This window comes from Phacochoerus africanus, chromosome 8, assembly GCF_016906955.1.
Source record: "Phacochoerus africanus isolate WHEZ1 chromosome 8, ROS_Pafr_v1, whole genome shotgun sequence".
NCBI classification, from domain to species: Eukaryota; Metazoa; Chordata; class Mammalia; order Artiodactyla; family Suidae; genus Phacochoerus; species Phacochoerus africanus.
In genome coordinates, this window is record NC_062551.1 from 101,236,063 (window position 1) to 101,257,966 (window position 21,904).

Consider the following 21,904-nt stretch of genomic DNA (forward strand, 5'->3'; position numbering starts at 1 on the left):
ACATAAGACCCTCAGTCTTAACCATCACAGTAATTCTAGTGCCCATAAGCCCAGAAAGCTCCTGAAACAAATTCTAAAGCCACAGGGGAAATCATCTCGGTAGGAAGGGAAATACTTTCGAGAACTTTTGGAAGCTTTGACACAGCTAGTTAGCCCCCCTGAGCACAAGTCATTCCTCCTTGTCCTTGAAGCCTAAGATCTGCTCGAGTTCTTCCACACCCTTGAACAAGAGCCCGCCTCTCTCTTGCTAATTCAGACCGGCCTTTCCCCAGACTGTCGGTTGATGGAGCCATGCAATTGCCCCAGCAGTGATCAGCTCACAAGAAAATGAATAGCCACCTTCAGGTGTTGCCAAGGTGGCTGGGTCATGACAGCGAGCAGCGTGCCAAGAAATCAGCCTCGCCAGAGTCATGCCGACATGACAAACACTGTCCCAACCACCACCCCCCGCCTTTAATCATCCTTATTCTCTGGAGTGAGGAATTATTTTAGGAGACAGATTCACAACAACTGAGAGCCCCCAGTTTTTATTTTTATCTTCAATTATTAACGACACAACTTTGCTGGAGAGAATTTTATTAATGAGTAGTCGATGGTTATAGAGAGAGAGTCAGTTAATATCATCTAGGGCATTTAGATATCCCAATTTCAATGGCTACAGCTCTGCTTTCCTCCAGAAGGAAAAAAAAAAGTTTTGTTTTAAATCAGAAAGCCGTATAAAACAGATTAAAAATCAGTCCTGAAATCACTATTGTAATTCTCCCTTGAAAACCTAGGCTCTGTCAAATGCTGTGCTTTGTTTTATTTGTTTCCAAGTAGATGTCTCTCGCCCTCTCTCTCTCTCCTTGTTTATTATTATTATTATTTGCTTCATTTGAATGTTTACTTTGGAATGAGATATTTAATTATATACTTTTATAAACCTCTTTATATTGAGGGGGGCAAGGTAACATGTAGTCTTAAAAATGTCCAGTTAGCAGTGCTACTTGAAAATAGAGTTGGTTTTCATATATAAAACGTATGCCTGTGAGCCACTGGCATGTGCTTTTTATAATAAAAGGTAATGCAGACAGCCTGATGCTTTAGATGGATGTAAATTACCAAAATGGTATAAATGAGGGGCTGAAAGTCCAGTGACTGTTACAGTAGCTTTTTACTTAAATTGACATTTTAATTTTCCTTTCAAACGTAACCTATTACTAAAAGTTTTAAAATATGTTTAAGTATCTGTTTTATTTCCATCAAAGATTTCTAGACGCTCTTGCTCGGGGTTTTAGCTGGAAGGGGGGAAAGACTGACATGGCAGCAGATGGGTCAGCGTGGCTAGCGCGATCCCTGCCCTTGGCGCCAGCCCTGTGCCTCTGGTCTTCCTCTGAGTGGCTCTGCTGATGGAACCCAGCTCTGGCCTTCCTTTGGCTTTTGTTTGAACCTGCATTCTTGTGGGAAGGTAGTGTGACACAGATCACAGGAAAAGGGCATGAACCGTTGGACCCGGCCATGCCTGCTCTGACCTGATGGTTTGTTTTCTATTCCTGCCTTCCCCCTGGAACCTGATCACCTCCGTGATGGATAGACGGACAGCGAGCGCACAGACACGGCCGCCGATGGGGAGACCACCGCCACGGAGGTTGGTACCCTACCTGAGGGCTAGTGGCTTAAGGAAGTGCTCCATGGGAATGCTCTGCATTTAGGAACTTTGCATCCTAGCTCTCAGAGTGGAGCAAGATTCTAACTTTAACAGTAAGAATGAAATATATTCTACTGCCTGGACCAATGGTTCTCAAACCCTGGCCTGATAGTCGTCTGGAGGGTCCTATCCTCCCATCTCTCATTCAGAGGAAGGGCTGGGGTAGGACTTGAGAATTTGCATTTCTAACAAGTCCCAGGTGACACTGACTCTGTCAGTTTGAGGGTCACATTTTAAGAACCCTTGGTTAAATGCATAATAGTCATATATTTAAAATATGTATTTCCTGGAGTTCTCATCGAACCTGAGTAGAATCCATGAGGATGCAGGTTCGATCCCTGGCCTTGCTCAGTGGGTTAAGGATCTGGTGTTGCCATGAGGTGTGGTATAGGTCACAGACCCAGCAAGGATCCTGTGTTGCTGTGGCTGTGGTGTAGGCCAGCAGCTGCATCTCCAATTTGACCGCTGGCCTGGGAACCTGCATATGCCCTGGGTGCAGCCCTAGAAAGACAAAAATAAATAAATAAATAAATAGATAAATAAGGTATTCCCTTATCCCAGATGAGAGGCTGTTTATGTATAATAGCCATGGGGGGGGTCACAATTAATTACCATATTGATTGGATACAGATACATTTTAAAATCGCAAATGGTCAAAATATTGTTACCATTATAATCGCAAATGGTCAAAATATTGTTACCATTATAACATGTCTCTCACCTCACTTTTTGTAGGCTGGATGTAGTCTATCTAGGTCACGCAAAAGAAATGAATTCTCCAAGGAAGATAAAACTAGCAAATTACTGTCATTAGTACTTTATTGAAGAAAAGAAAATCATCACGTTGAATAGTGACAGGAGAGGCATTATTATTATTTGTCCTTAACTCTATAGGGTACATTAAGTATGTGTGTGGCTTATGTTGTTTTTCAAATCTTCTCTACCAGTAACTAATTAAAATTGCTCTAAACTCACTGTTTATCTGTGGTAAGGGTAATCAGGGTGTTCATTTCCTAAAGTGCTAACAGAATGTATTTTTTACGTTGTGGTAGTATTTACATTAGGTTGTTTTTTTACGTTATCCAATCATAATAATATTTTCCAGTTGGGTATTTAGAAAGAACTAAGAATGTTATAAGTACTATCTGTATATCACTTAAGTGAAAATACTGCAAAACACAGTTTGTTTCATCGTTTGGAAAGGCCAGAGTTCAATTCAAAGTTTGAAAAACATTTTTTTAACTTAAAGATAATACTGTAAAACTATTATCAAGTTCTTTTAAGCAATGGCATGTAAATTAATTACAAGGTAATCATTTTCTCCACCAAATATAATAATCCCATCTTAACATTGTAAGAATTTGTTACATGTAGCCACTGGTGCACTTAGTAAACTTTATAGCACACTTCCCAATGTGTGCTATAAATGAAAAATACTTTAATAATAACACTAGTTTAAATTTCTCTGGCAGTTTTAAAATTTGTTATATAATGTTTGAAGCATGCAAATGAAGACGTGTAACATGGGTAGATTATGAAGCTTAAAAATAAGATGAAGGGCTATGAACCCACTACCACTGGAGAATCAGCATGCAGCCAGCTTGGTTAGAATCAGCTGTGTGCCCTCCAATGCTTTGTATAAACACTTCCCTTCTCTTCTTTTGGAAGCCAGTGTAACAGTGGGGAGGGTGGGGTGTGCAAGTTAGACAGTCTGGTCCACATGGAGACCCAGAAAGACTAACTTATTTGCTGGAGGCCACCTGCTTCTCGCCCTTAATTTCTCTCTGGACTTCCTCTTTTGTTGATGATAGTTTAATTTTTTTTAATTTCCTAACTTAACCCCATAGCAGCCCTCTCCTCTCCCAAATTTGTTTTTAAGTATGTGGGTTCAGGAAGTTCAAGGTTCCAGAAAGTTGTTTAATGTGGGAACCTCTGTGTCAAGTTCTTGGGGCCTCGCTTCTCTGGTGTACGAATTGAGAATTAACTGAGAATTAATTAATAATAACTACTTTCAAAGGATTATGGTGAGGATCATGCACACCAAGGGAGCTCTCATCATTGGGTATTCGTAGCCATTCTTGTGAATTTTAATTTTGATGGGGCTCCTCACACTTCCTGAACCATTGGCTAGTGTCCATTAAGGACAGCCCTTCAGACCCTAGCAGTCACCTCCCAAGCATGTGTATGCACTCATCCTGCTTAAAGGGCCAAAGACCCACTGAGCAAGGCATCTATTTTGACTCCGTCTTCCTATTAAGCTTCATAATTTGTGTGTGAGAATGTTGTGGTTTGCATCTAAGAAAGAAATGGCTTCTAACAGAAGAGCAAAATAGTGCCCCCGTTTAGATGGCTTGTATCAACCCATTCTTCCATCTTAGAGTCAATTGCATGGTTAAGACTTTATTTCCCACTCTTTCCTGATGCTGGCAGTCGGACCAGGAGGAAGATGCAGAGCTCAAGGCCCAGGTAGAAAATGACAGATCAAACAAAAGCAAAAACCAGCGTGTGATAAGTCACTGTCCGTCTACGGTGTTCGAATTTTCCAGCATGCTCCGTGGCGGTGACCGTGTGTTGGTGCAGTGTGGAGGATGGCACTTGTTCCTGTGACTATCAATGCCCCTTACCTTGCCTTTCTTCTCCACTTTTTTCAGAATAGTCTGATTAAGCGCATAAAGGGTGAAAATGTGTATGTCAAACATAGTAATCTTATGTTAGAGGTTGGTATTGGTACATACAGTGCATGCTTGTGTGTGGGTTTTCTCTGAGTGACCTCCCCATGCGCCCGTAGCTCCATGATGCATGAACTGTGTGTTCTCACCTGTCAATTAGTGCCGTTGACGTCTCAGTTTCCTCTGATTCCTTCCTCTCTCCTAGATAAAGATCCCCTTTCCTGCGTGTGTATTTATTTTAATTCTCTGGTTGATTACATGTGAATTACACTCTTCACGGTTTACCTTTGAAACTTTTGATTTTTATGCTTGCGTGAACCAGATTTTGTTTTCCCTCCTCTTTCCTTGGAAATATCACATTTTCACCAAAGTGTTTGTGATAGTGCCATGAGCCCTGATCAGACTTCTTTTATTTTGACTACTAATGGAGTATGACCTTGCTTTTAAAAAGAGGGAAGGCGCAAAGAGGAAAACACATGTAAAACGCTGACTGTCGGATTCTTTATGTTCTGAACATAGGAGCTAGATAAAACGCAAGATGACCTGATGAAACATCAGACCAATATTAGTGAGCTGAAAAGAACCTTTTTAGAAACCTCCACAGACACTGCCGTCACGAACGAATGGGAAAAGAGGCTTTCCACCTCCCCCGTGCGACTCGCCGCCAGGCCAGAGGAGGCGCCCATGATCGAGCCGCTTGTACCTGAAGAGGTCGGTATCCAGCCCGAGGGTTGTTTGCACTTGTCTTCTGTTCCCCTGGCTTGCTCCTCTCCAGAGAAGGCAGCTGGGGAAAGAATTTGGCAGGATTCCTAGTAGAGAATCCCCCACGCCCACCCCCACCCTGGGTCTGTGTATAACCAGTAAAATGATTGGGTGGCTGGGGAGTGAGTTGTCACGCCCACGGGTCCCTTGGGGAACAAGGGAACTTGTGCAGATGTGCTTGTTCTAACCGGAAACCTCGACCTCACAGCTGGGAGACAGTGACGTCCTATATGGATGAACTAAACTTTTTCTGAATATCCTTCTGCTGAAGAAATGCGCAGAAAACTCATGAATGTTTCTCCTCAATTGCAAGATGAGACCTGTGGAGGTTGTCTAGATGTTTGACTAGATGGTGTTCTGAAGTAGATAACGGTTCTGGACATGTTTTACTCTGGGAAGACTACACCAGGCAGTATAATCAGTCTTTGATCAGATTTATATTTATCATTGATATATATATATATATGTTTATTTTAACTGATTTATATATATATATATATATAAACATGCTATATTTTGATTCATAATCAGTTTTCATTTGACTTTTAATAGGGAAAGTGAAGGCCAGAAGGTCTTTTTGACTCAGAGTCGTCCATGTAGGAACGCTCACTTTAAATGTGCAGCCGGAGACTAGGGTTCAGCTGGGGTTACTTCAGGGATCCCATCGTGTGGGCCCTGCAATGGCAGGTGCTAATCTGGCCACTATTACACATCATCTTGCTTTATCTTTCAAAAGAGCTATTTTTTTTAACAGCATCTCTCTAGCATCGTATTGATTAACTTCTTTCTTACCAAGATTCCTTTTTGTGAGATACTTGTCCAGCAAGCAGAGACAGAACATTAGAAAATTAAAACTTGGGCCTTTATGGGAGAAAAATTCTCTAAGCACTAGTCTGTATTAGATGCTGAAGTCCTGGCTGTGAAAGGAATGCACTTACACTCATTTTGATCATTTTCTAAACTTGCCTTAAGTGCTGTTTATCTAAAGTGACCACAATCACCATGTGCTTGACTGTTTCAATTGCCGCTTTTAAAAAAGTATACCTCCATGTGAATTACTGTGACAGGGGACTTTTTTTATGCAGAATAAATGAAAAGTCCTGTGACCAAAGTATACCAGTTTCATTGAGATGGTTTGAGTTTCAAGACACAAAAATGTCAGATTTTCCAGATTGGTTTAGATAGTATAGTTCCTGCATTAGGAAGACTGCCACTTATTAGTTATGGTCAGATAAGTTTTATTATAACTGATCAAGTTTGATTTACCCTTTTTCTACTAGGGTGGGAAATAAGAAAGAACACAGTGGCTCTGAAGGTGGCAGATTAAGTTTCAAAAACAAAATGAATGGCCACTAAAAAAGCCAAGCCTCCCCCCTCCCCTCACTGTCACTGGGGGCAAGCGATGTAGCGGCCACTTTGAATGGAAGTTTAGGTAGTTGCTTGGAGAAGTTAAACAGTGGTGATAATAAACAAGGGTTGTTAAAGTACAGGCCATTCGACTAGTAGGAAAAAAAGTTTTTTTCACTTATTAAATCCTCTAATTCTTCGAGAATAACATTGATGAACCCAAAAATACATTGATAACTTGAAGAGGCGATGATTTGAATATAGTGAACTTGCCCTGGATATGAATGCCCTTTTCCTTTGGTGCAGAGAAACTGCAATAGACTCAAGAAAGGAGGTTTGTTTGGAGGAGGTTGTTTTGTTTTGTTTTTAAAGGATCAAGGGATAGAGGAAAAATGTCTTCTGGCAGAAGAGCAGAGCAGTTTGGTTATTTAGACTGGGGACCAGCGGCTGGCTTAGTGCTGCTTTCAAGTGTCTGCTAAGCGGTTATTCAGAGGCTGGACCTCAGGGCTCTACTGCCACCGTGAAAGAAAACTGGAGGAAGGCTTGCTGATGGAAAGAACTTAAAAACAAAGCTGTTTAATCCTGGATCTCAGAGGAGCTTGGAAAAAAGCAGCTCTAAGGAGGTTCAATTCCCCAAAGCAAGAGAGGCCCCTTTGGGCAGCCAAGGCTGTGCACACTTCCCTGGCTTTGCTGCTCCCATCCAGCCCTCTCCATGGCCCTGGGGACAACCCCCAGAGCAACCCAGCAAGTTCCTAGGCTCAAAATTCTTGTTCCTTACTCTGTTAAAACCATGGCTTTTGTCATTGGTTGTATGAAAAGCACAAAAGGTAATTTTCTGCTCCTAGCCAGCTAGGCAGGCACAAGGCATGTTTTTTTAAAAAAACACAGAAGCAAAATATTTTCATTTTAGAGGGGAGGTATTTATTCTAAGTAAATTATTAATTTGATCTTATCCTTTAATATGTTCCACTTAAAATTAATTAAACAGTTCTAAACAGTCAGTAATTGGCCAGGTTAGAAAGAGGTCCAGTTATTTCTCAAAGAAGATGTATAGTTTAATTTTTGAAGTGACATCTCAATGAAAATAATATTATTTGTATCAGAAAGGTGAAAAAAACTTTAATTCACTGATCCCCTAAGCTTAATTGGATTTTTTTTTTTTTTTTGGCAATCTCAGTGATACAATGTTGTTTTGGGGAAAAAAAAAAAAAAAGATGTAACAAACTGTGATTTTTAATGTGACCATCTTTTTTCTTGATTTTTATCTATGACGGTCAAATCCTAAGTAAATCTCTTTCTATAAAATGCTACCAATTTATGAATAATTAGAGGGAAATTAGGAGTTAAAACTATAAAGAGCTAGTAATGGTGATTATATGCTAAGGATATTATACATTTTTACTATAAATTGGGAATTTTATTGCCAGTGCTTTCAAGTTTCAGATATTTGAGTTAGTAGCAGATAAGTAGTATTGATGCTTCAAAGAAGCAGATGATAGCAAATCCTCGTTAACTTTGGAAAATACACAAAGCCATGTACAGGGCCCACCAGACATAGGATGGATGGATGGGATATGAAGGGTTTCAGTTGCATCTGTCCACAGCTGCTTCCCATGGCAGCCTTTTGCGACGTCAGCCTCATCCCTATTTGGGGTATAGTCCTTCATGGTTGCTTGAATCCTGTAGGTTTTCAGGTCCACAGTGTAGTATTTGTTAGCACTTAACGCAGTGACAGCATTGTCCCCTTTTTTAGGGTGACTGGGCATTTTACTGGTATGTAAGCTTAGCACAGTCAGTCCTCCCTGGTCATGGATTCTATATTGCACAAACTCGCCTACTCAACCAAAATTTCCTCTGACCCTAAAATTAGTGTTAACACCGCATTCATAATAATTCGCATTGAGGTGCAGAATGGTTAAAAAAAAAAAAAACAGAAACAAGTTGTTCAAGGCACACGTTCCCAGATAAGGTTGAACAGGCAACACGTTTCAGGTCTCCTGCTGTAAACAGGTGTCCTTTTCACAGCCTGTTTAGTGCCACGTTTTTGCTTTTCCGTGTTCTTGCCAATGATTTTACTGTTTAAAATGACCCCCAGGCATAGTGCTGACGTACTGTTTAGTGTTCCCATGTACAAGAAGGCTCTGATGTGCCTCATAGGGATCGTTGTGTGCTGGATAAGCTTTGTTCGGGAATAAGTCACAGGGTGGTACTGCTGGCTGTGAGTTTGATGTTAACGAATCAATGATCTATATTAAATAAGGAATCTTTAAACAGAAACACATACAAAACAAAGCTGTGCAGTGATCAGTTGATGAAAATTTCATGACCAGAGACTCCCTGGAACCCGACCCTGTCTTTCCTCTAGGTGTCCTGGTTCAGTACTCACTAACTCAGTATTCACTTATTTAGTATTCGCTCATTCAGTGTTCCCAGTGACATTTACGTAACTGTCATGAATAAGTAGAATCACCTCTCTTTATGCATTTGTCTGCTTTCTTGCCCAGCTTTACTTCTGCCGTGCAGGTCTTGGATAGGCCTTAAATTGGGCAAAAATCCATTTACCATGGATCATCTATTCATGGATGGTGCGAATTATGACCAATCTCTGAATCTGACTTCTGTGACTTTCCGTTAAGACCTTGGGGCACAACTCAAGGTGGATATTAAAATCCCCTGTAAGAAATGTTTAAAGTACGGATGCCTGGGTCCTACATTAGAGTCTGATTTAATTAGCTGGGGGTGTCCTCCATGCATTACTGTTATGTAAAAGCTCTCCACATAATTCTAATGCACAGCTCAGTTGGAGAACCCCTGGCCCAGGCAGAAATGAAAGTCACAGCTCTGTAGAAACCCTTAATCATCTGAACAAGTAACACCTCTGATAATTTGGCCTGCCACTGTAGAGCCTTGCGTCCCAGTTGTGACACAGACTTGCATGTCTAAGTAGCTGCATTAGGGGGTCAGGGTGTACCTGACTCTGTTCTGATACATGTCATGTTTTGATTATCAGCTTTTTGTCGGTACCTCTTCACTTCACTTTAGCCAAACTCACGGGTTTGGGGTTGACCATATATAGGATTTAATGTTAACGTCTATTCCCTATGTTCCCCTCTTCTGTTATTGGACATACACAGTTCTGGATGCAGACAGTGTTGACATTTTTAATTACAGACGCAGACATTTTTAAAGTTCATTAATGTCAGATAACAGGACAAGCTGAAAAACCACTGTTTTCCTGCTGGGTTTTTTTTGTTTTGTTGTTTTTTTTTAAAAGTCTTCATCTTAGGAAAACTATTTAGCTCAATGATTATAATTAGAAGCCTAGCAGTGGTATTCTGAGAAGTACCTATAATTTTGACCTTTCCTTGCTGTTTCTTATTTCTGTTTAAAAAAGAGGCTATAACTGAAAGTTTAAAAAAAAAATCCACATCTAATGATTCTTCATGATATATTCTGTCGCTTCCAATATCTTTCTCCAGAATGGGGCAGGACAGGGATTTTTTTTTTTTCCTTTGAAATCTCTTATTTGTTCCTATTTAAAAAGGACCATATGAGAATGATGTCTTCAAAATCTGTCAGCTCGTCCTTCAAGAGATTATTCCAGATGCTCCCCTATAGCCTCTTGGAGACAAAGAATTAAATAGAGTTACTCTTAGCTTTGTAGACATACATAGGAATTTAAGCAACTCATAAAATTATATTGCTTAGCAAAAGGACTTATTTTCCAAGTCCCATCCATCTAGAAATTTTGAACTTTGTATTTTTTTTAGATTACTCTTTTCAAGATGTCCTTTCTCTCACTATTCTGTGGAGTTATATGCTGTGCACAGAGATAGACTCAGTAGCTAATGTATTGCTACTTGAATTCTGCCAATTTAATACTGAAGAAAGGAGTTAAAAACAAGATAAAAGGGGAAAAAAGCTCTAAATGACATGTTTAAGGTTTTTCTTAATTTTATATGTCAAAAATAAGTATGACTTGAAATAATTAATTCTTCACCAAGATAGTTTGAAGTTGACTTTTCAGAATTATTCACCATGTTATAAAAGCTGAAATAAAGATATATAACCTTGCGTATGTTTTATGTTTATTTGTGGAATAAAGGAATCAATTGAGGCATGGGAGTTCCCATGTGGTGCAGTGGGTTAAAGATTCAGCATTGTCGCTGCGGCTGTTCAAATCACTGCTGTGGTGCAGGTTCCACCCCGGCCCGGGAACTTCCATGTGCTGTGGACGTGGCCAAAGAAAAAAAATCAATCTAGGCATAAAGTGATTTTTCAAATTAGTAGCTAATGCAGTGACCCGTGTGTCTGTCCTTTCACTGTATCCTCACTCCGCTGGGGACTCTGACTTTGATCAAGAATTTTTCAGAAATGGAAGTGAGGATTTGTTGCTAATTTTTTTTAAGTTTTACTTTTTTTTTTTTTTTTTTTTTTTTTTTTGCTTTCTAGGGCCTCACCCACAGCATGTGGAAGTTCCCAGGCTAGGGATTGAATCAGATCGGAACTACAGCTGCTGGCCTACACCATAGCCACAGCACCACAGGATCTGAGCCACATCTGTGACCTATACCACAGCTCACAGGAACACCGGATCCTTAACCCACTGAGCGATGCCAGGGATTGAACCCACATCCTCATGGATATCAGTTGGGTTTGTTACCGCTGAGCCACAGTGGGAACTCTCTAACATTTTCATTGTAATAGTCACTTTGACAGTGTTGCAGGCAACGGACATATAGACACTGTTCAAGTGCCAAGAAGCATTTATACCACGCTTGCATGTTCTGTGTTTGTAGAAATGAAAAATGTTTGAAACCTAAAAATACCAGCAGTTCAGTAAATAACCTGTTACTCTTTGGAAATAATTGTTAATCACTGAGATGGTTTCAGACCATTTTCCAGGTGAATAAACAACAATTTACTTCTTCAGGAAAAAAAAAAAATGACTATTATATGTAGAGCGCAGTAAAAGAACTCTCTTCCTAACTTACCTTTCTGGAAACTGTCTGCTTCCTCTTCTCCAACCCAACCCCCTTTATTCAAACAGACCAAAGAAGAAAGAGAGATTTCTGAAAAAGTTATCTATTTGCAGCAAGGAAGCTCACCAGTTTTTGAGTCTCAGGTAAAAAACAAAAATAAAGGAATTTTCCAGAAAGGAATTGCTCTTCAGATTTCAGTGTCACTAAAAAGTCTGTAGTGTTTCCTTTCCTTTTAAAATTTACCTTGTTTGCCACTAAGGTAAGTATTATCATTTTTGCATAGATTCTGGGGAGGGAAATTTCTTACTATTGTAGTTATCCGTTAGCCATCATTTCTTTGTGGCTTTTGCTCCCAGGTGATTTATGTCTGTGTGTGGTCATTGAAGCATTATGATTATATGTTTTTTAATGATATTATTGGGCTTTTTTACTATCTCTTTCACCCATAGAGTGATACTGATTTTGGTGATTTCTAGTAACTTTTGCAAGTTCTGAACTTTTATTGGTTTTCCCACTAGCCCAGTGTGATAAAGAACATTCAGGAAGGAGACTCTGCAGGCTCTGTGTTTACCTCTCATCAAATCATTTTCCAGAAAACTGTCCCATCGACCCTAGAGGTTATTTTTCAATTTATTTCCCTTCACCCAGCACCAGCATGTAGATAAATCCGTAATCCTTTTTCTTATGGCACACCTGTTTCTAGATTTGTGTTTTCAGGCCATTAGCATGGAAGTAGAAAACAGCCGCGTTAACAAACGTAAACCGATGTGCTCCTCTGCCCCTGGTTTGGTTTCTCTCTGTAACCCATTAGACTAGTCACCTGCCTACATGCTGGTAGGTTTCCCAAATACGGAAGTTCCTTCACTTCCATTTCTTCTGCCTCATTGGAACTAACACTAAGGAAGGTGGCAAAGAGATTCCTGCGATGATGCAGCTTCGCTTGTAAATATGATCGGAACAGTGTACAGACCACTGTGGCCTATTTCTGAGAGGCTCCAACAGTGTCCGAACAGTGGGAGATATTTCATTACAATGCCTGGAACACAGGTGCCCTCAGTCATTCTGGGGTAATAAGTGCTCTAGTGCATTCCATCTACCACATAAGAAGTATTATCTGCAAACATGGAAAATGGTTTTCACAGAATTTTGTGGAAATGCTGGCAAGTTCTTGGTGAGGACAGCAGTTATGAAGTACAGTGTTGGAAAGCCGTCTTTCTGTGTCCACACAAGTAAAGCTAAATAACCTGTGCAACAGCTTCAGGAATGTTACTTAATCTTGAAATATAAAAATGATCAGATGTTTAACCTAAGTTCAAATATATACGTCTTGCAAAATTTACCGCCAGAGTATGTGCCTATTTCAAGAAATCTGAAATTGCCCGTCTCCATGCAGACCGTATTCCAAGTGAAAGGTTAGAGTCAGTAAATTTCAAGTGAGAAGTGACTGCCCCCGTAATTAATAGCAACACCAGCCCTATGCTGTCACATCCCTGACCTGAGTGTAGCTCACCCTGATTGTCTTAAAGCATTTTTTATTTTAGGAATGAGATACCATCAGATTTTCTAACTTAGCTTTTGTATCTCAAATATAGGGCACAGAGGATTGGGTTATTGTAGACAAAATACCCACTGAGGTAGTTGATGGTGATTCCAAAAAGATTGTGACGTACAAGGTGGTGACCCTGAGCAGTAGAACGGGTGACATCCCGGCCGACCTATTAGGGTCCAGTGCCGTGGAAGTGCAGAGCTTCGAAGACCTGGCCCGAGAAATGCACTTGAAGGAAGACAGCAGGCAGAAGATATACACCCTCGGAAGGTCCTACGACACTGTGTCGGGAAAAATTGTCACTATGACCGGAAAAGCCAAGGAGGGGGAGAAGGTGGTGCCACCCTCCCCCCTGGAGCTGGGACTGGCTGAATCTATGAAGACCCCCCTTGTCCTGGCAGAGCTCGGGGTCCTGGGAGCCAGCACTGAGGACAGGGCCAGGAGAGGGCCCGAGGTCCACACGCCCAAACGGAGGCTGTCAGAGTCCCTGACCCCCATCAAGGAAGCCGAGTCACGGCGGCCAAGCCCCGAGGATGCTGAGCCCTTGCGGGAGGCGGGCCCAGAGAGCGCGCGGCTCAGAGCAGAGCCCAAGCCCGAGGCCGAGGCCTTGAAGGTGGGGCCGTTCGGTCCCCGCAGGAAGAGCCTGTCCGAGTGGAGGTACTCCCAGGAACCGGCCGTCACCGTCGCCACCGCCCGTTATGTTACCGAGGTGGCCGCATCCCAAGTCGTGGTAACCGGTGCCGCCTTTGGGCCGCCGTTTGCGATTCCAGCATGACGTTTGCCGAGGCAGCCCTTCCACCCTGAGCCTTTCCGTTTTTCTTGCTGTTTGCCTTATGTTGAGAGCCGCCAACCCGAGCTTTTTCGTTTTCACGTTCGAGTCACCACCGCGGTCCAGCGTGGGCATTGGGACACCTGCCGTTTTATTTCCAGCGCTCACCCCGAGGTGGGGGGTGCTGCCGGGGGCTTGCGGTGCAGGGGAGAAGGATCTGCTTAACCCACCACCGCCCTGACCCCAGTAACTCTCTGCGCTTTACCAAACCGGAGCTCGTGGTCACCCCGATTTGCTCTTTCATTTCCGTTCTTTTCCGTTTCCGAGTCTTACGTGGATTCTGCCTTCCCTCACCCTGGGTCCTGCGCCCCCGTTATGTCTAACCAGCTGTGAATGTTTATGTACCTCTTGTGTCCCCATGTCTGTGCTTGACTCTCCATTTCTTTGTTCACTCAGACTAAACAGTCTTCTGGTGAAAAGCTCATGGATGGCTCTGAAATCTTCAGTTTATTAGAGTCTGCGAGGAAACCGACAGAATTCATAGGAGGGGTTACTTCCACTTCTCAAAGCTGGGTGCAGGTGGCCATTCCTTTCCATCCTTGGTGTCTCTGCCTCTGCCTCTCTGCCTTTTTTTTTAATGCCGTTTTGGTGTGTTTGTGTGTGTGTTTTGTATCCAAGTGGCTTTGCCTTAAACACCCAAGGGTCTTCAGTTACCCGGCTTTGTGCTGGCCCACAGATCCATTATGTCTTTAGTTCCCTTGTAAGAAATAGTGAGAAATTTCAATAGCTTTTAATGTTTTAAAGCATTTTGTGTTACCTATTAGGTCTCAGGAAGCAGCCCAAACCAATGTGCATGTGCTACAATGCTTTTACTTTGTTTTGGTTTTTAATTGCATCTTATATCACATTCTGTTTCTTTGGCGACATCCCGAAGAAGCAGCACGGGTTCAAGCGGTGGAGCGGGGGCAGCGGGCAGGCACCAAAGATTATGGTGCAGGGAGTGAAAGCTAATTTCTGTTTTCTATAAGTGTTGCTGGTTATAAGCTTGAGGCAATTTGGTGAGTGACTTCTTTTGTGGGTGTTTTGTTTTATCTTTGGGCTTTGCTTTGTGAACAATCACGTTGATACCACCCTTTTTTACTATACAGAAAACAGAAACCAAGACGGAGTCCAGTGAAACAGAGACAGAAACTACCCAGCGCCCCCAGCCACTCAGCACTGAGAAGGTGGTGCAGGAAACGGTGTTGGTGGAGGAAAGACATGTGATGAGCGTGCATGCAAGTGGAGATGCTTCTTCCACTGCGGGAGATGGTGTGGATGCTGCAGCACAGGCTGCCTCTGCCGAAGCTTCTGGCGTGAAAGGGAAGGAAGGCTCTGCTCTGACCGAGGGGGCGAAAGAGGACAAGGGGGAGGTGGCCGACAGAGCTGTCCTGGAGCAGGAAGTGATGGCCGCTGCTTCCCAGGAGCCAGAGGAGGAGCGGCTGAGTGCTGCCATCCACGTGTCTGAAACTCTGGAACAAAAACCTCATTTTGAGGTAACTAGCAGTTAATGTTACTTTTCGTGTGGAAGGAAGTCCCTGGAGGGTAGTTAAGGGCAAAGGTGGGGCTCAGTTTAATTTTCCACCTTTTCCAAGAGCAGCGTGGGCCTCGTCTTGGCTTCTTGCATGGCAGTTATGGGCATCCGTGCTGGTTTCCATCGCTGGGGCCCCATGCAAACACACAGGATGATGATTCTTAATAACCTGTAGTTCCAGGAAATGGTTTCTACTCTCGTTGTAATTAGTCATTGGCAGTAAATCTGGGAAATGTATGCCCGGCCAAGACATTAGGAAATTTAATAAATTTATTTCTGATCAGTTTACTTATCCAGAAGGACCAACACCCGGCTTGCCCCGGCACCAAATGCTAGGATTTATCTTTGGTCTCTGTTATTGAGATTCCTGAAGTCTCTGAGCAGGGGAGTGGTTCAGTGTCATATTACTTATTCCTTCTCTCTAAGAAGTTATGAAATAAAAGCCTCATTTAGGACTTTTCATCCATTAAAATTAGTTCATGAGCTAGAGGAGAGGGAAGGTGAAAATGTGGGTTTTGATCAGTTTCCTTCAAAACCATTTCCTTTACCTGGAACCTTCCACGTGAAGAATGTTGTGGAGACTGACACGTATCTGTCGTGTGCTTCATTCCCCAACTTACCCCCCATGTTATGTGTGAACATTTATTTCATACTAACCTGTGCTGACATATATCCACCAAGAGGGGAGAGAAGAAACAAAACAAAAAGCATGTGTTGGTGCAAACTGTAACAGCCACTCTGCCTGCTTCCCGTTGGTATAGTCATCAACTGTGAAGACAGAAACCATCAGCTTTGGCAGTGTTTCACCAGGAGGAGTAAAGCTAGAAATTTCTACCAAGGAGGTGCCCGTAGTTCACACAGAAACAAAAACCATAACGTATGAATCATCACAGGTAAGACTGTGAAATCTACGAAGGCCAGGGCCCTGGCCCTTGTTTCCCCGCTTGAATGCACTTCAGTGTAACTGTATGACATTGAATTTGTGAGCCTCAGAGGACCCAGCAACCAGACTGTCTCTCTCAAGAACAAGGCCATAATTGTAATTCTTTTACCAATCCAGGAAGAGCAGGTGACTTAGGCAGGTCATCTTGTATCTCAAAATGGAGCAAGAAGCTCAGAAACCTATTACCTGAGCTGTAGATAAGGCAAAACACTAGCTCAGGCGGCCTCTGCTTACATTTCTGAAGCCCCGATTTTTTAATGATGGTTAACAGTGGCCGTCTTTGGTTCGTTCCCACTTAGAGGGGCAGCTCCCAGGCTGGTGGAGCCGCACAGAGAGGGCAGATGATTAAATCACCATTCTCATCCCCTGAACCCCGTGCATCGGATGTCCGAAGAGGTAACATATATATTCAAGTGTGGCGTCTCCTCCCTCCCGCTTAGGTTGATCTTGGCGCTGATTTGGAGCCGGGGGTGCTAATGAGTGCCCAGACGATCACATCTGAAACCACCAGCACCACCACCACCACCCACATCACCAAAGTAAGTGAGTGGGAACCGATAAAGGCCGGTAGCCATTCAGAACTTCCGGGTTGGGCTGCACAAGCAGATCCTCACGTGACTCTGGGATGCCGGGCAGCTGCCCTGGAGCTTTCTCGGCTGCTATCTTTGTGGGGCATTTGTGGTCCCATTACCAGGTGCTGGTGAGGAGTGTGCGTCCAGATAACCCTCTGCTTTATATGTACTCCAGGGCTTACATAGGACATAGGGTGGCTGTTCCAGAGGCCCTGGCCAGCCAAACCCAGAGGACCCTATTCTGTCCTTCCTTCTGAAATTAGCAATTGTGACTAACTGCTGTAGGGTTCCGTTTGGATTCCGAAAGAAGGAGTGAGGTTACTTGAAGCTGTGTTAGCGTTTTCTGCCATTTCCCCCCAGTCAACAGTGAGGGTAATGTCATAATGCTTGCTTATTCCTTTCAGACTGTGAAAGGAGGCATTTCAGAGACGAGAATCGAGAAGCGAATCGTTATCACAGGAGATGCAGACATTGACCACGACCAGGTAGTGTGTTACAGACGGTAGATGCCCCGGCAGAGAGACAGAAACATTGGTGGGTCCTGCTTTTCCCCGAGCGGTCCCTCTAGTCCAGCCTGTAGCCTCAACAGTTTTCTGAGTTAAGTTTCTGATACGCAACGTGTAATTCCTTTTGCAATCATTGTGCCCCGTTTGTAGACTGTGTTTATAGATCTAGCGCCTAAGTCTCTGCCTTGCTCTGATCATGCATGTTCCACCTCCTTTTTGTCTCTGCCCTTCTGTGATTTCCCGGGGCTAGGCGCTGGCTCAGGCAATTAAAGAGGCCAAAGAGCAGCACCCTGACATGTCAGTGACCAAAGTAGTGGTCCATAAAGAGACAGAGATCACCCCGGAAGATGGAGAGGATTGAGCCCAGGTAAGAGGTGACGCTGGTTCTCTTAGGCTTGGCCTCAGCTGGCATGTGGCCTGGGGCTTCCCTCTCACCCTCCACCTGCCTCCTCTCTCTCCTTTTTTCTCTCACTGGCATTTGCAGGGCTGGGTATCAAGAGGGTGGAGCATTGGTTTGTGGGTGCAGGTTTGTTTCCGATTTGGAGGCTCCATCCTGTGGACTTTTTACATCTCCTGCCAGTTAGAGGATAAAGAGAAAGCTGCGTCCGCTTGCGTGGTCCCCGCTTGCATCCCCTTTAATCCGCGCCCTGTGCTCTTCTCATTATCCAGACTTGAAAGGCTAGACGTGATTTCACTTGCCCTGTAGCTTAATCAGAACTCAAATGGTTTTGTTCTGAGAGGTGCAATTTGTGTGTTCCAAATACGAGGGAACTAAAATAGACCCCCTTCTTGTGATGGCAGCGGTCTCCCACCGTAAGCCTTCTCTTCAGTTGTGTTTGGTTCTAGCCTGTCGATGCCTTTGCTTTTGCTTTGTTTTACAATTGGAAGCCCGAGCACTCGCTTTCATTGTGGTTATCATCTATTTTCTGTCTTCTTTGGGACGATTTTTCACCTGAGTGTAGCATTGTGTCTCGGGAGGAGGCAGAAATGCAGTCTTGTGGTCTCGCTTTCCTCCAGGAATCGCATGTCTTTCCGGCTGCTCTCTGGCCAGCATCACAAGCAGACAGCACCTTCTGTGTGTGTGCAGACTTGTCCGGCATACTAACCCACGCATAATCCTAGAGGGCTTTGAATGCTGAATGCGGCTACTTGCACCCTTGGTTATGTGATAAAAGTCTCCTAAACACTATGTGGATAAATAAGTTCTCCAAAATTGGTTTAAGGAACCAAGGGGCCTCTCTCCAAGAAAAATCAAAATGAAAATCACTCATATTCAAATTCATAATGCCACTTGGAAGATAGAAAGTCGTCATCCACCCCCCCCCCGAAAAAAGATTCTCTTCAGTGAGTTCAGCCACTTGGGTGATGTTATTTCAGAGAGAGCCTCTCAGGGACATACGCTGCTATTTTGCAGTATCTGGTCAAAAAGAGCTTTTCATCACCTTGCAAGATACTTTTCCCATGGCCTCGAGCTGAGGGAAACTCTCGGGTGTTTCCAGCTGAGTAACCGACCAAATCTCTTCCCTACAGGAGTAACCTAGCCTGCACATGAAGCCAGGCAATGCAGACCGTTAGGAAAAACCAGAATCTCTGTGGAGTTCCCTCTTCTAACTCACTGACTTGTATCTGCCCGTGGACAATTTCAATCCAGAAGAACTGACCTTGACCATAACTAAAGACACTGGCAGAGAGCTCTTCCCATCATAAAGCAATCCGAATCAGCATCACTAAACTGATATTGCATGAAGCAACAATAAAATTACAAAAACAGCAGCATTTTTAATTTTCACACAGCGTCTAAGTTTCCAGCTACACCTGCACGTGCATAAACCAGCCACATAAACCGTGATCTCATGTAACACATAATACAATCCATGCCTTTCGTAGCTTATTATGGCGAAAGTCTAAACAAAAATGAGACTTCTTAGGTGACAGGTCTTTTGTTTACAGATCAGTGAAGGTGACCCTAAACTTCTAGAAGCTGTGTAGGTCCGGTACGTCAGGTTTATCCAAGATTAGATGTGCCAGTAACAGAGTTTATGCAGTAAACAACTTGATTCTTGTACTTGTTTCATCTGGTTTATCACTCACCCTGAAACAGTAATGACTCTCTGATCCTCTGGAAATATTTAATGCTTACAGTCCCGCTTTGTGTAATCTAATTTAATTCATTAGAAGGTAGTGCTGATTTCAGCATATTAATGTGATTTCCTCCCTGTCATCCGCTTTTGGTCTGTGTTCAATCTGGAAAGCTTCCCAGAGTCCCCTAACAAGTCCTAAATATGTAAATTATCATTATTTTGGAAAGAAAACCTGTATTTTTGTTAGTCGGCCATATTATGAAATTTCACTCCAGGAAAACCCGTTGGACTTCTGTTGCATTGTTTTCTTTCGTTTCTTCTTCCTTGTATTTTTTAATTGATTTTTCTCCTTTTACTTGAAAAAAAAAAAGTGTTTTATTTCCGAATCTGGTCCATATTTACAATCTAGTTCAGAGCCAAGCCTTAAACTGTACAGAATTTCCACTGTAATTAAACTATTTAGTGTTTAGTTATAAATAGCCTTCAGAAAGATATATGCTCCATTATACTGTCAACTGCATCCCACAGCCCATGGTGAATGTATGTTTCTGCATAGCAAAATAAAAATGGTAAACGCATTCAAATATCTAATCCTGTGTGTGAAGTACTTTGGGTGCTGTGTGTGAAGCCCAGAGGTAGCATTTGCATGACATCAAAAGCCTCATTCATCTGCAGGGTAGAGAGAGCCTGTCTTTTATATAGGAGAAAAAGTGCATACAGACAGGGAACAAAGTACACAAAGATAAATCGTCAGTTGCCTATGAAGGCCTTAAAAAGTACAGCTAGTATCACAGAATCTCATTTTCAGAGTTTTGCTTTTTCTTTTTTTTTTTTCCCTTAGGGCTGCACCTGCGGCACATGGAAGTTCACCGGCTATAGGGGTCGAGTCAGAGGTACAGCTGCTGGCCTACACCACAGCCACAGCCACACCAGATCCAAGCCATGTCTGTGACCTGTACCACAGCTCACGGCAATGCCGGATCCTTAACCCACTGAGCGAGGCCAGGGATTGAACCCATGTCCTCATGAATACTAGTCAGGTTCGTTTCCACTGAATTCTCAGAAACTCCTCAGAGTTCTAGTTTTTCTATTGGGAGAAGGGCTGTGATACCAGCCCAGTGTTTCTGTGGGCTTTTAATGTTCCAGAGAGACCCTCCATCTCACTTCAGCTCCAGAGCTTAGCACAGGAGCTAGTGCCCGTGCAGGGCCACGATCATTCACAGCAGGCTCCTTGCAGGCCAGAGCCTAAGAATTAGACTTTCTGTTACCAGTGGCCAACCTAACGCTGAAATGCGCCCACCAGCATTTCCTACCTCATTTCCAGACTTTTCAAAAAAACCCTTTTTTTTTATGAAATTGTTAGATTTGATATCTTAGCCTTATTGATGGAGTCAGATTGTAATCATTTCTCTCGAAGTTGTTACCAGTTTGTCCTTATGGTCAATACTAAATACTCCCTTTAAGAACTGAAGCATCATTTTAATTGTGTTTGAAGCCAATCCAAAAAAAAAAAAATGTGGGAGTTGCCGCTGTGGCACAGTGAGTTAAGAATCCAACTGCAGTGGTTCAGGTCGCTGTCGAGGTGCAGTTTGACCCGTGGCCCAAAAACTTCCATATGCAGGGGTGTGGCCATTAAAAAAAAAAAATAGTTCCCATTATGGCTCGGCGGGTTAAGGACCCAACGTTGTCTCAGAGGATGCAGGTTAGATCCCTGGCCCTGCTCAGTGGGTTAAGGATCTGGCATTGCCACGAGCTGTGCTAAGTCGCAGATACAGCTCAGATCCGGTATTGCTGTGGCTATGGTGTAGGCCAGCAGCTGCAGCTCTGATTCCACCCTTAGTCTGGGAATAGCCATATGCCTCAGGTGTTGGCCATAAAAAGAAAAAATGTTGGAGAGTTCTCTTATGGCACATTGGGTTAAGGATACATTGTTGTCTCTACAGTGGCTCATATAGCTGCTGAAATGGAGGTTCTGTCCCTGGCCCAATGCAATGAGCTAAGGATCCAGCATTGCCCCAGCTGTGGCATAGGTTGCAGCTCAGATTCGATCCCTGGCCCAGGAACTCCCATATGCTGCAGGTGCAGCCAAAAAAATAAATAAATAAATAACCAAAACTATACATTGTCAAGGAATTTACACATTTTCAGCTTTCTCTTCTTTTTTGTGTCTCAGAATTTTTCCAGCCTCCACCCAGTGTTCTGGGAAGTTCCAAACCACTCCCACATACTTGGGTATCAGTGACAGCAGTGCCCCACTTCTAGAACCAACATCTGTATCTGTTTTTCAATTGCCGCGTAACACATCACCACAAATGAACAGCTTAAAACAGTATGCATCAGTTTTCTCACAGCCACTGAGAGTCAGGAGTGCAGGCAGTTTCCCTGGGTCTGCTCTATAAGGTGTCTATCGAGGTGTCGGCTGGGCTGAGGTCTCATTTGGAGGCTGGACAGGGGAAGAAGCCACTTC

The 21,904-nt window shown here is 43.1% G+C and overlaps 1 protein-coding gene across 12 annotated transcripts in view; it reads left to right on the forward strand.

Annotated features, from left to right (window-relative positions):
* EPB41L3 (erythrocyte membrane protein band 4.1 like 3) overlaps positions 1–20,028 on the forward strand; it is a 188,690-nt gene extending 168,662 nt beyond the window's left edge. For 2 of the 12 annotated variants that reach the window (XM_047793768.1, XM_047793770.1), the window contains exons 13-25: positions 1,574–1,627; positions 4,118–4,153; positions 4,339–4,404; positions 4,876–5,067; positions 11,966–12,064; positions 13,040–13,723; positions 14,219–14,341; positions 14,911–15,297; positions 16,097–16,228; positions 16,719–16,817; positions 17,255–17,335; positions 17,607–17,723; positions 18,887–20,028. In XM_047793768.1, coding sequence (XP_047649724.1) covers positions 1,574–1,627; positions 4,118–4,153; positions 4,339–4,404; positions 4,876–5,067; positions 11,966–12,064; positions 13,040–13,723; positions 14,219–14,341; positions 14,911–15,297; positions 16,097–16,228; positions 16,719–16,817; positions 17,255–17,335; positions 17,607–17,717 — 2,064 coding nt within the window. In that variant the 3' untranslated portion in view covers positions 17,718–17,723; positions 18,887–20,028. The remainder of the gene's footprint in view (positions 1–1,573; positions 1,628–4,117; positions 4,154–4,338; positions 4,405–4,875; positions 5,068–11,965; positions 12,065–13,039; positions 13,724–14,218; positions 14,342–14,910; positions 15,298–16,096; positions 16,229–16,718; positions 16,818–17,254; positions 17,336–17,606; positions 17,724–18,886) is intronic. The other 10 variants (XM_047793774.1, XM_047793772.1, XM_047793776.1 and 7 more) reach the window with 6 other exon arrangements.
* The last annotated feature ends 1,876 nt before the right edge of the window (positions 20,029–21,904 follow it).